The sequence below is a fragment of the Amyelois transitella genome, chromosome 24 (assembly GCF_032362555.1).
Source record: "Amyelois transitella isolate CPQ chromosome 24, ilAmyTran1.1, whole genome shotgun sequence".
In the NCBI taxonomy this organism is placed as follows: Eukaryota; Metazoa; Arthropoda; class Insecta; order Lepidoptera; family Pyralidae; genus Amyelois; species Amyelois transitella.
Window position 1 is genome coordinate 4658187 of NC_083527.1, and position 13020 is coordinate 4671206.

General features: G+C 36.4%; 2 protein-coding genes across 2 annotated transcripts; both read right to left on the reverse strand.

Annotated features, from left to right (window-relative positions):
- Positions 1–857: 857 nt before the first annotated feature.
- On the reverse strand, positions 858–9298 carry LOC106135799 (G patch domain-containing protein 1 homolog). Its single transcript, XM_060951304.1, has 10 exons — positions 9112–9298; positions 8794–8984; positions 8205–8343; positions 7340–7521; positions 6725–6943; positions 5302–5454; positions 4752–4899; positions 3521–3944; positions 2633–2839; positions 858–1778 (listed from the first exon to the last, which is right to left on the reverse strand). The coding sequence occupies exons 1-10, from the start codon at positions 9179–9181 to the stop codon at positions 878–880; spliced, it is 2634 nt and encodes an 877-aa protein (XP_060807287.1). The 5' UTR covers positions 9182–9298; the 3' UTR covers positions 858–877.
- A 484-nt stretch (positions 9299–9782) lies between these two features.
- On the reverse strand, positions 9783–12632 carry LOC106135879 (divergent protein kinase domain 2A). The gene is made up of 3 exons (XM_013336281.2): positions 11853–12632; positions 11399–11580; positions 9783–11210 (listed from the first exon to the last, which is right to left on the reverse strand). Exons 1-3 carry the CDS (start codon positions 12471–12473, stop codon positions 10775–10777), a joined length of 1239 nt encoding a protein of 412 aa, XP_013191735.2. The 5' UTR covers positions 12474–12632; the 3' UTR covers positions 9783–10774.
- Positions 12633–13020: the final 388 nt, after the last annotated feature.

Here is a 13020-nt window from a genome sequence, read left to right on the forward strand (position 1 = left end):
AACAAGAAATAGGAACCACATGGAACTTATCCTTATACATTGGAGTCCACAATCGTTCGTATCAAATCAATTGCCCCTTTTGGCTCTAGCTTAGCAATAGTTTTTATGCGGATGAGTGGAAGTGCTTGGGGCACTGCCTTAAACTTAAGATAGGAGAATATTATGTTTGACAAAGTACTTTTTTGTATCGCGATGGTAATATGCCTGCTTTTTAGACATAAGGATCTGGGTTCGAAGTTCGAATAATGGCCAGGCCATGATGTAAGATGAACGTTTTCTGATTGCTCCGGAACTTGGATATTGAAGGTTTTGTCTATGCCCAATATTATTAAATTTGGTTCAGTAGTTAAATCGCTACAATCAAAAATTACGTAGGTACTTCAACCCTATTTAAGTAACTCTCTATTATTCAATGGTTGACTAGAAGATATCCCTAAATAGGATAAGTCCGCTTTTGTATATTTTGTGTTACCAATTCACTTTAATTTTGTGTTCTTTCGTATGTAAACTAAAGATATTACAAACAAACAAACGAAAAACAACTCCTTTCCTAATCTGACTTTTACAATCTGCGTGCAAAGCGAGACGGACACAAAATAACTCTAAAATATTCCTGTTATCCGTTTATAAAAGACTAGCGACCCGCCCCGACTACGCACGGGTAGCATTTATAGACATAAACCTTCTTCAGAAAACCCTATTTACAACAATTCAAACAGGAACAAAATCCGTCCACAACTTTCCGAGATTAGCGCAAACAAACAAACAAACAGAAAAATGGGGGGCTTTGTAATGTGTAGTGATGTTAATTTCAGGGGAAATATTGCAATTAAATTAAACAATTTCATTGTCATAAATTATATTTTGTTTATTATTATCAGCGATCTTTCTTTTTATGTTTAGATTTCTTATGTTTAGACTTATGTTTTTTACTCTTTTTTTTCTTTTGCCTCCTTGATTTATCATCTTTCACCTCCACCCAAGAATCAGCACTTGACGACGAATCAATTTCTATTGTATCCGTTTGTTTTACACCTTTACTCCTAAACACAGGTCTGAAATTATCAGTACAAGTAGTTTCACTATTTTCTTCTAATCTTTTCTGAAGATTTTCGGGTATTTTCGGGCCGTACGTCTCAGTTGCTTCAATCATCTCCGTTTCTTTATTGACAACGGATTTTTCTGCACTGGCAACACTAACTGGGTCTTTAACAGTGTCTCTATCACTAGGTTTTTTAATATCAACATTCCTCTTCCAAGAATTAATCTCGTCGAAGTCAATGTTAGCAAAAATACCTCTTGGCGGTGACGTATTCCTCTCCACGTTTTTAGGCGTGTCAATAAACTCACTAAAATCACTTATTTCATTATTGATAGGTGCAGCAACATCTTCATCTTCGCTATCGCTTAAAAATATAGATTTGTACAAATCCATTTTATCAAATTTCTCTATCGTATCAGTCACTTCAACGCCATTTTGTTTTTCATTCAAGTCTTTTTCCGATTCCTTTAAAAAGAGCTCTGCTACTGTCAACCTTTTATTGAAACCAGTGTCTATGTTATTTGGTGGCGTTTTATTATTCTCCGTATCCTCACTACTTTTACTAGCATTTGTTTCAGACACTTTTCCTCTGCTTTTTGTTTCAATATTAATAGATTTCGATCCACTAAATTGTGTTTGTTCTTTGGCAAAGCTGTCTTTGTCGTGTACTGAAGACTCTAGGTAGGAGAATATGGAATACGACACTTTTGGCTTGTCATCTTTCTTCTGTTCCGATCTGTAACAAAATATATTTTCAAGTTAAGTTTAAATAAAGGAAGCAATCTTTTGACACGCCAGTACCACCTTCTTTTGCCATTCCATACATAATGACGTTTGACACATGTCAGTATTTTTTCTCTGATAATACATACATACATATGGTCACGTTTATATCCCTTGCGGGGAAGACGGAGCCAACAGTCTTGAAGAGACTGAATGGCCACGTTCAGCTATTTGGCTTAATGATAGAATTGAGATTTAAATAGAGACAGGTTGCTAGCCCATCGCCTAAAAGCAGAATCCCAAGTTTGTAAGCCTAACCGTTAGTCGTCTTGAACGACATCCATGGGAAAGAGATGGAATGGTCCCATTCTTTTTTTGTATTGGTGCCGGGAACCATACGGCACAGAAGAACAGAATCAACACTCTCAAAAAGACTGATGGGCCATGTATGTCTTAATATAAATATGAATCAATCACCGGGTGCCGTGTGGTTCCCGGCACCAATACAAAAAAGAATAGGACCACTCCATCTCTTCACCATGGATGTCGTACAAGCCGACTAAGGGGTAGGCTTATAAACTTGGGATTCTTCTTTTCACTATTCGAATCTCAATTCTATCTTAAAGCCAATTAGCTGAACGTGGCCTATCAGTCTTTACAAGACTGTAGGCTCTGTCTACCCCGCAAGGGATATAGACGTGACCATATATTAGCCGCCTTTAATGACATCCATGGGAAAGAGATGGAGTGGTCCTATTCTTTTTTTTGTATTGGTGCCGGGAACCACACTGCACAGAAAAACAGAATCAACACTCTCGAAAAGACTGACAGGCCATGTATGTCTAAATACAAATATGTATCAATCACCTAACGCCACCAATCTCCGGCACATTGAACCTCTTGGCCAGCAGCGGGTCCGGCCTCCAGGCGGCCTCGCGCCTCGTGCCCGCGCCGTACTCGCCCCGCGAGGCCGCCTCGCGCGCCTCGGGGGGGACGAGCCCGCCGCGGCTAATACTCTTAGCGACAGCTGTTAGAGGATTCGTGCTGTCGTCCGGCTCGGATGCGTGTGTAAATCTGTGGGAGAAAAAAAAATAATTATATCCTTTTTAATCATTTAGTACCTGGTTGACCGAGCTTTGCTCGGTCTCAGAGATGGCGCTGATATAGTTTCTTAAAACGCGGTTTTTAAAATGTTTATATACATATATCTTGGGAACCGAGCCTTTCTCGAACCTAGGACCTTGATAAATCGATTCCTTGAGCCAAAAAGCCCCTAATCTGTAACTTTCATGAAAATCGTTGGAGCCGTTTCCGAGATCCTGATTTTATATATATATACTATACATATAATATATAATATTTATATATATATAATATATAATATTTATATTTATATATATATATATATATATATATATATATATACACACACAAGAATTGCTCGTTTAAATATATTAGATAGATTTATTCCTTGTGTTCACAATATACAAAGGTCTCAAGTATTTAAACACAGTTTTTATCCCGGAGTTCCCGCGGGATTGATAGGCTTTCTATGCGGAAGAAGTCGCGAGCGTCCTCTAGTTTATAATATATATATATATACTAGCTATAGGGATAGGACTAAGGAATACCTGTCACCATTTGAATCTCAATTTCGTTTTTTGAAAAGAAGACATAGACAAAGATTATACTGTTTATGATTGTGACATTGCAACAAAAAAATAACATATATGTATTCTACAAAATATTACTTACCTATCATTCATTATCCCCGTCAACGGCTTATACAATTTCGCCGCTTGTTCGAACTCGACTATCTCTCTATTCCTCTCCCACTCGCTCAGTCTGTCCATATCGCTATCCCCCTCCCTCATATACGCCTCTTTGTCCTTCAAGAACAGTTCATACCTCGTTTGTTTCTTCGGGTTACTCATAAAAGGTTTAAATACTTTTGTAATTTCTTTACCGGAATCCTTTATCGGTATAAAATCTATTTCTTTATTTTCCTCTGTGTGTGTTACGAAATTGACGTTTCTGCCGAGCAGTTCGGCTATAGGGTCTGTTTTTGGTGGGGGGACGTCCGATTGTGGTGGAGGTAAGTTCGGTCGTGGTGGGGGTATGGGCGATTCGCCGAGTAGTGCGCCTCTCGCTTCGGCTGTTAGCTCGTGACGGCCCAGACCTGTGAGTAAAATAATTGTAATGTACTCTACATGGTCATCGCAAAATGTATAGTACCTATATCATAAGGTTGATCAATTAAAGTGACATTTAATTGTTGTATGTGATTATTTAGGAAACTTCATTTTATTTTATTTTTTTACCTGGTAAAAAGCTTATGGTAAAATTTTTAGTCAATGTTTATCCTGTCTATGTTTTTGTAAACCAACATTTTTTTTTATTAGTTAATATTTATCTATATCGTTATCATATATTGTATCTCTTAACTGTTTGCATTTTTCTTATATGGTCTTCGTATGTACACTGTTTTTGAATTTGTAGTGTAGATCGTAACCTTATAATTTTACTACTATGTATATTTTTACTACAATTTGTTATGTGTATTTAAATAAATAAAAATAAAAAATAAATAAATAAAAATGTCAAGTCAAGAGTGCTAGGAAAAACGTTGAATGTGGATGAACAACAGTCTTAAACGCGACGCGCGATTTTCATGTATGTACTTAATTGCATACATTAGGTACTTACATTGGATGATTTAAGCTGAACGTCGTAGATACGTATGTAGGTACATACATATCAGTCACGTCTTTTTTAATGTTGTTTTTAATTTTTAATGTTACTGTTAGAATTTACCTTTTAGTAAAATAGACACTAAAGATAAAAATACATACATAGGTACATATTTAATCACTTCTATATCCCTTGCGGGGTAGACAGAGCCAACAGTCTCGAAAAAACTTAAAAGGCCACGTTCAGCTGTAATGGCTTCATGATGGAATTGAAAAAAAATTAAAATAAAACTCACCCTGATCCCGCTGCGGTTTATCAGTGGGTTCGAACCTGGACCTCCGGCCGGCGGCGGGCGCGGGCACGTAGTCGCGGGGCAACGCCGGCGGCGGGTATGTGGGGACCGACGGCAGGGGCTTCGTGGCTTTCACGAAGCCTTCTAGCACCTACATAGATTATTAACACAATCTGAATATTTGAAGTAAGACTTACGCAGGGATCGTTGCAAGTGGAAAGATGTAGCCTCTGCCTACCCCTTGGGAAAGAAGAGTGATCGTATGTATGAAATGGACATACTTTTACTATCTTAGTATTTATTGGTCTAGGATGTTTATCTATATAAGTATTTATTATAAAATATACTATCGTTGAGTTAGTATCACGTAACACAAGTCTCGAACTTACTTCGAGGCTAACTCAATCAGTGTAATTTGTCCCGTATATTTATTTATAATTTAATTTTAATTTAATTAGTCCATTCGTTTGCATACATATAATCACATCTATCCCTTGGCGAGGTAGACAGAGCCCACAGTTTCAAAAAGACCAAAAAAGTAAAAGTTTCTTACCTTGCCACCAGGCTGTTTGATTGGTTTCTTCTTCTTCTCCATGGAAGGACCTCCGAGCTCGAAATCATAGTGGGACATATCCTCGGACGCGTATATATCTTCATCGTCCGCTTCGAATGCGCCCACGCCGAAAGCGTGACCGCGTATCGACACCTGCAAAACAATGTTTGTGCGTGGTGTTTATTTATGTTAACTTCTTACATACATACATACATACATATGGTCACGTTCAGCTATTTGGCTCAATGATAGAATTGAGATTCAAATAGTGACAGGTTGCTAGCCCATCGCCTAAAAAAGAATCCCAAGTTTGTAAGCCTATCCCTTAGTCGCCTTTTACGACATCCATGGGAAAGAGATGGAGTGGTCCTATTCTTTTTTGTATTGGTGCCGGAAACCACACGGCACGGTTAACTTTGTGCACGTTAAATGTACAACAGGTGGACTTAATGCCACAAGGCATTCTCTGCCAGTCGAATCTTTGGTATTATTTTTTATCACGTAGTATATATTTGATGCTTGGTTTACAACAGATAAAAGAACATAAGATTCCTTTATTGACGTAAAATAAGAATGCTCAGGGTGTGATAGTATTATTTGTGAATTTTCTTTCTCCTGGCTTAAGTTTCAGTTGCATCCTGACCACACTAGTGTGGAGCCCGGGGTGTGCCTTTAGAAGGGAGTCGTGTCGTGTAAAAACCTGACTCACCCAATCTAGGATCCATGGTCAAAGACATACCCTGACTCCTCTCCAGAGTGGTGAGGATGCAACCGGGACTAAAGCCAGGAGGAAGAATCAATGCACACTGTAATGTATGTATTTATATGCATTGTAAATTTGTGACTTGCAATAAATGAATATGAATAATGTGAGTAGACTCAATAAGTGCACATAAGGTTATTAAGGATGCATTTTGTCCGTGCGACTTATCGCCGCGGGACCAAATTGCTTGTTTATGAGGGCGGTGGATTAAGTTGCATGCAATTTATTTCGCCATCAAGGTGTTATCCACGAAGCAACCTAGTCACAAGACATGTAGCAGTGAGTGGCTTGCTTTATTAATTAGTGGGCCATTCGTACGGTTGGCTACTATAGATAAACGGCGCTATTTTGTTCAAATCAAATTAAATTTCAAGTTCAAATCAAATTAAAATTCAAATCATATCAATTATTATGGGACATTTCAAACATCACTTTATTTTTTTTTACATTTGTTGGGTTTCACATCTTTGTCTAATAAATTGTTTAAAGCTAATTTAGTGCTAGTGCATTCTATGTGCCGGATATTTTCCAATCAGGCTCTTTACCAGATAGCAATAGATCCTAAAAGTGAAGCTACCTCTTAAACTTAAAATGTATCTGAAACACACATTTAAGTTTCTATTCCAACTGCTTAAAGAAACTTATTATGACTTGACTCACCTTCTTTCCCTTATCTTTCATCTGCAGATGACTTTTAGAAGATCCCGCTCCATATTCACCTGCCAAGCTGCCGAGGACAGAATGCCTGCTCAGACCAGAGTACCCAAGACCGAAGCGGTCGTCCTTACGACGAAGGATATAAGGTTCATAATCGTCTGGCGCGAATAGCGTCTCGACGTCGTAGTCTGAGTCACTGTCTTCTGAAGATTGTTGGGGATTCTGAAAGGAAAATATGTGATGAAAAATAAAAGTCGAGCAGAGAGTCAGACAAGAAGCGACCGAAACAACTTTGAAAAACAAAATTGATGATAAAGCACATATTTTTGTATAACTATAATAAAATTTGCAATTTTAAGATTGTATATTTAAAAAGTTATTAGATATGCGCGAAAAAAACGGAAACCCGAAAAAAATCAATTCCGCGGCAACTCCGGGATAAAAAGTAGCCTATATGTTATTCTGGGTCTTCAGCTACCTACATATCAAATTTCATCGTAATCGGTTCAGTAGTTTTTGCGTGAAAGAGTAACAAACATCAATACTGACATAATCACAAACTTTCGCATTAATAATTTTAGTATGATGTATATAACGTTTTCAACACTCAAAACTCACCTCTCTCAAATCCTTTGGCATGTAACAACCATAAACTTTATGCTGTTCCTTTCCCTTCTTCTTCTCGGCCCTGGTGATTCTGTCCCCCGTGCCCTGACCTGGTCTCCAGCCCATCGCGCGCAACATCTTCACAGCAGCTGTCTCATGGACCGCCTTCACTAGTTGTTCTAAGACCGGCTCACCTAGAAAAATAATTAATTAAGTGTTAGTTTATTATGGATAACTAGCTGCCAAGTAACAGTTGGAGGAACACAGATAGCCTTTATTGGACATAAAATTTTTAACAATGAATTTATCCTAAACTTATGTTAAGGTAATGTATAAAAGGTGATGTAAAGGGATACAATTTGGTGCAGGGTTGTACGAGAATATTAAGAAAAATAGCTACCTACTACTAATAGATGTACATAAATGTCTTTCTTTGATTCAACTCACATACTACAGAGACTGGTTAGACATACACTTGTTATGAAGAAGAGATATACAGTGTGAATAATTTAGTCCCTGAGATTACCCAATCGTCAAAAGTTCAGTTTGAAGCCCCGTGCAAAAACTAGTACATACATACATATAATCACATCTATATCCCTTATGGGGTAGACAGAGCCAACAGTCTTAAAAAACACTGATAGGCCACTTTCAGCTGTTTGGCTTAATGATAGAATTGAGACTCAAATAGTGACAGGTTGCTAGCCTGTCGCCTAAAAGAAAAATCCCAAGTTTACAAGCCTATCCCTTAGTCGCCTTTTACGACATCCATGGAAAATAGATGGAGTGGTCCTATTCTTTTCTAAATAATTATGATTCCATAAAATAATACTTTCTTCTTTCATTTGAATTTCTTTTGGCAAAACACTTCACTTACCCGGTATAGGTCCATCGTGGTATCTCAGTTGCCTCTGACGTTTTTGTCCAGAGAATTCGCTTTGTGTTTGCATCTGCCGAGGTGCGATGCCAAACTCACTGCGGTCCTCTTCATCCATGAAGTCTTCTGGCCTTTGACTCTGGAGGTTTGGTAGAAAATCATTTGTCGTGTTTTGATAGTGATATATAGGTATGTTACGTGCATGTTAAAACCTGTATTATTTATAATAAAAAAATTTAGCCAATTATTTATTCATAACATATTTGCTTGTTATGAAATTTTATGAGAAAGGATTTATAAAAATTACAGGTGTTTAGACAAATTAAGCTGTTTGAAAGTATAAGGCATATGTCTCATCCATCCGGGCCCACAATTTAACCATATTGGATCTTAAGAAAGTAAGACATAATTATATTTAATCTGTTTATGTATCAGTTTTGTATGAGTTATCCTTAAAAAGTATGAGCAACAAAAAGTTTGTGTATGAAGATAGTCCATGATAGCCCAAGGCAAATCCTAGATAAAACAGTCAAATATAAGTTGTCAATTTATACTATAAAGCCAAAAACTTCGAAACAACCATACTCACAGCAACCAGAGCCTTTTCACCCCGCGAGCTCTTAAAAGTCGACGGGGTCCATCCCTCGGGCGTCCCCACACTGTTCCCGTACCCTGCTGAGAAGCCCCCAGTGAAGGCCCCGTGGAACCTCCTGCGGCCATGGGCATCGACTGCGTACTGATCCGGCGGCTGTTGATACTTTCGTTTCGAAGGTATCTCATCTACAAAAATGATTTGTCCATTCAAAAAAGGATAAATGAAGGATGGTCATCGCTAAGCTTTTTTAGTAAAATCTCAGTGAATTGCACAAAATATGGATCGAAGTCAAAACGTATTAAAAGTACTAACCTTCTTCGTATGGTTCCAAGGGAGTACCATAACGGATCGTATTGCCATCGTCAGAATCGGAGTCACTCATTTTGCTAAGTAAGGCATAGAAACAGTAAACATGAATATTTTAAAAACTGCAATACACGAACGAACTAAAATAATTTTATAACCTCAATTATCCATAACATAAAACAAAACAACGCAATTGACAATGACATTTGACAACGTTGTCACAATGACAGTTACTTTTTAATATACTATAGTTTATTTTAGGCACAAAAATCTATCTTAATAGTCCATTAATCACTAGATTAGCTTTTGCGTGGGGCTTAGTCTGTGTAAGCAGTATAATCAAAATAGGTCTATCAGTATTTGAGTTTATTCTATAAACAAATAAAAAATCAGTTTAAGTATTTTCTCTTCATAATTTAATTCTACATATTCCATTCTATCGTCCGTTCGCGTACTGGTAGGTTCAAACTCAAATTTTATTTGCATATGAAATACAAAATGTGTTTAACTTATATAACAGATCGGTTTCATTTTACTCCTCCACTACCAATAAGTATCGCCGCAGGATAGGTATATCAGGTAGAAGGAAATAATGCCCACACCAACTCAATATATTATTACTAATGAAATGAAAAGACCCTAAGAAATTGAATTATATTTACTAAGATAAACGCCATGGCAATTCACAATGAAATTGAGCTTGTAAATATGAAATACATTTACATATAAATTTTACAGTCTTTTAAAAGTATTTCATTACAATGAAGCAACTGAGATTTATTTTGAGAGACTATATGTACTGAACCCAACTATATTATAAACTTAATAAATATAGCCATATATTTATAAGAAGAACAAAGGCGACCCATTTACTATGGCAACATTAATATCACAGTTTCAACAATTTACAACTAAGTAGACAGGTTTTCTTCAAAATTTACCACACAACCATTACTATGGAGTCGACACAATAAAAAAAACATTACAAACAAATATTAAAAAATAAATGCACAATACAAAATAATAACAGATCAAAAAAATTAAAACATGTATTGGATTTGTAAATTAAGAGCTCCGTACCATCAACCCACAGTCCCTTCACTCCATCACTCATCTATCAACAATAAAAAACATACATTTAATCACGCTTCTTTCTTGGGCAGGCAGAGATTTCAAATTTCCACTTACCACAATTTCAACATTAAAATACCATTGTACTATAGAGTTCCAAATAAATAAAACATGAATCAAGCATTTTTAAAGGAAAAAGATTTTGCAGTCAAATACAAAATATTTAAGAGATTTATACAGGGTGACTTTTAATTCAACTGCATAAATTTAACTGTGAAGTGTACTCATCTAAAGGATATTTAAAAACGTTAAAAGAAAAATATTAGTTCATATTTCAGAAAGTACGAAAAAAAATAAAAGTATTAAAATCCACGATCCTAAATACGTAATATCACCCCGGTCGGCGGAAAAACGACGCATAAGATTCAGAGGTCAAGGACACAATTTGTCCCGTAAATATCTTTGGTTTCACATTTGGTTTTTGTTCAATATATAAATATGGCTGGTCTTGTGAAAAATAAATACACAAATGATAAAAAAGGGAGAAAAGAGGATTTTCAGATCCTTTAGGCACGGAACTCTTAAATACGTTGTAATATTACCTAACGGCACCAAAACCCACAATCTTCTCATCCGCCAACATATCACTGATTACTTGTTGCAATTTAGGCATTGTCCGAAACCTATCCTGTCCATTCAAACATTCGTTTAAAAGAACATCAAAATGTGGCCTAGACACATTGACCTCATTCGGTATTGGATATAACAACGGGTTTTCTTGTCCGGCAAGTACGTAGCAAGCTGCCCACAGATTATGGTCACTCAGATGATGTTTACAAAGATCATGAATGGAAAACGTAAAACCGTGACCTGTGAACTCTCTGGAATAGCGTTTGTACCAATGCGGCAGGTCTTTCTGAGGGGAAATGTGTTTGTCTATCACTATCACATCTTCCAAGTCAATGAAGGTTACTTCATCTCGCTCGTTTGCCACTATATTGTCAATAGACCAGTCCATGAGGTAGAAGCGGAACCTGGCGAATTACAAAGTGTATTAGCAAAACTTTAATTGTATATTTCCAAACACATTCAATTGAGAAAAACATTAATATTTAATTAAGAAAATAATAATATTTTTTGCTGTAAAAAAAAATAATTTGGAATGTATTCAGAACTTGACTATGACCTGACCTAGAGGTTCCCTATTCCTCCATATACTTACCTATCATGTTTAAAAGTAAAGTCCATTGCGGCGGCCAGTATCTTGGATGCAAACTTCAATTTCCTATGCCACGCTACATGCATCAGGGAGGACAAGGGTTCTCCCTCATAAGCCACAAGCTCCAACCGTCCACAGACTCCTCCAAATGCTGGCACGGGCCAGCCCTTTGATTTTGGAAGCACCTGAAAATTTTATTCTGTTTTTATCCCAACTGGTTTTTGCTCATATCTTTTATGAATGTTATGTTTGTTCTTTGTTACCTCATATCTCCTGAATTGTACTAATACAGACTGGATATTTTAAAATATCAATCCAGCATTATTTTGATAGAAATGGACAGCTTGTTGTTAAATGGGCTGAGTTTGATCATTTAGGACTACCAAAACTGATCAATGAAATGATTTTAGAAAACAACTGCTTTGCTGTAATATATGATTATACCATTTGAAATTACCTGGATAATTATAGGTTCTGGATTAATACTAAGCATAGTCCATATGTTTATTACATCAGAAGCATATTTTGTCAGTTGGTTATTAAACACTGGCTGAAGAAGTGAATAAATACTGTATGGATAAGGACAATACACCAACCCCTTCCGTGGTTCAGTTTCAGGGTGAGATAAGTTATATTTGACTAAATTTTTAATTTTTTTATCTGCATTTTTCACAGACAATAAATCTGTTGGCTTACAATTTTCTTTCAAACCCCAAGTCTTACAAAGCTTTGAGTCAAACTCCTTCAATTCCCAACTGTGTGATAATTTCTTCAAGACAACTCTTCTGTTGTTGGATTTAGTAAAGCCATAATAAATATTTTTTGCATTGAACATTTTAGTCCATCCATAATTAGATTCTAACAAAATTTGATTGGAATATAGTTCTGGACATACTGTGACTCCGTAACACGCCGGACAGCGATTTAAATCAATTAATTGCAACACATTTGTAGATTTTAAGTCACCAAACATTAGAACGGAAGCGTAAAATGATAGGCCGAACACCAAAATCATAAAAATAACGCGTTTACAAAATCTACGTCGCAATAACATTCTTTCATATTTCTTGTCAATCATTACCGCTATTCATTAATTTTATATGTGTTCAATATTTTAATATCAGTGGATCACACCCACTAAATTCACCAATTATATTTTAATGTATTCATTTCAAACTTTTTGATTTGAATTAAATTGTTTGATCGACCACCCATCACCTTTCTTGCAGTCAGTCTGTCACTGTCAGCTGTGCTGTCAATGTCATATCATCGCTAGTTATCTGTTAGTTGCAGTGTTACCAACCATTACCAAAATTTCCCGTTTTTTATTAATTTTCTTTAATCTATTAACTCGTCTTAGCTGTCTCATGCATGCCTCGATCCCTGCCTTTATCCTTTGAATCTAAAGTTAAGGTAAGTAACTGACAAAATATTTGCATTATGTTCATTTTTGCATGATTGTTAGGTTAGGTTTAAGCTTCGACACTTTAATGTTCAAGTGCAACTCAAGCTCCTTTCTGACTTTAAATATTTATGTTAATTTTTACTTCGACACTGTGAATCCCTTTTTGGGACCAAATCAAACGCAGTAGGTATAATCTTACTTTCTATTGTCTTTTGCAATA

Bases quoted from the DNA above. Each gene is read 5' to 3' on its own strand.
- LOC106135799 (XM_060951304.1), bottom strand. From the start codon at position 9,181: ATGAGTGACTCCGATTCTGACGATGGCAATACGATCCGTTATGGTACT. The intron at 8,344-8,793 runs GTGAGTATGGTT...CCAAACCTCCAG, and splicing joins GTGAAAAGGCTCTGGTTGCT to AGTCAAAGGCCAGAAGACTT. The intron at 7,522-8,204 runs GTAAGTGAAGTG...TTATTTTTCTAG, and splicing joins CCACGATGGACCTATACCGG to GTGAGCCGGTCTTAGAACAA.
- LOC106135879 (XM_013336281.2), bottom strand. From the start codon at position 12,473: ATGATTGACAAGAAATATGAAAGAATGTTATTGCGACGTAGATTTTGT. The intron at 11,581-11,852 runs GTAATTTCAAAT...TAAAATTTTCAG, and splicing joins CAGAACCTATAATTATCCAG to GTGCTTCCAAAATCAAAGGG. The intron at 11,211-11,398 runs GTAAGTATATGG...GTAATTCGCCAG, and splicing joins TTTACTTTTAAACATGATAG to GTTCCGCTTCTACCTCATGG.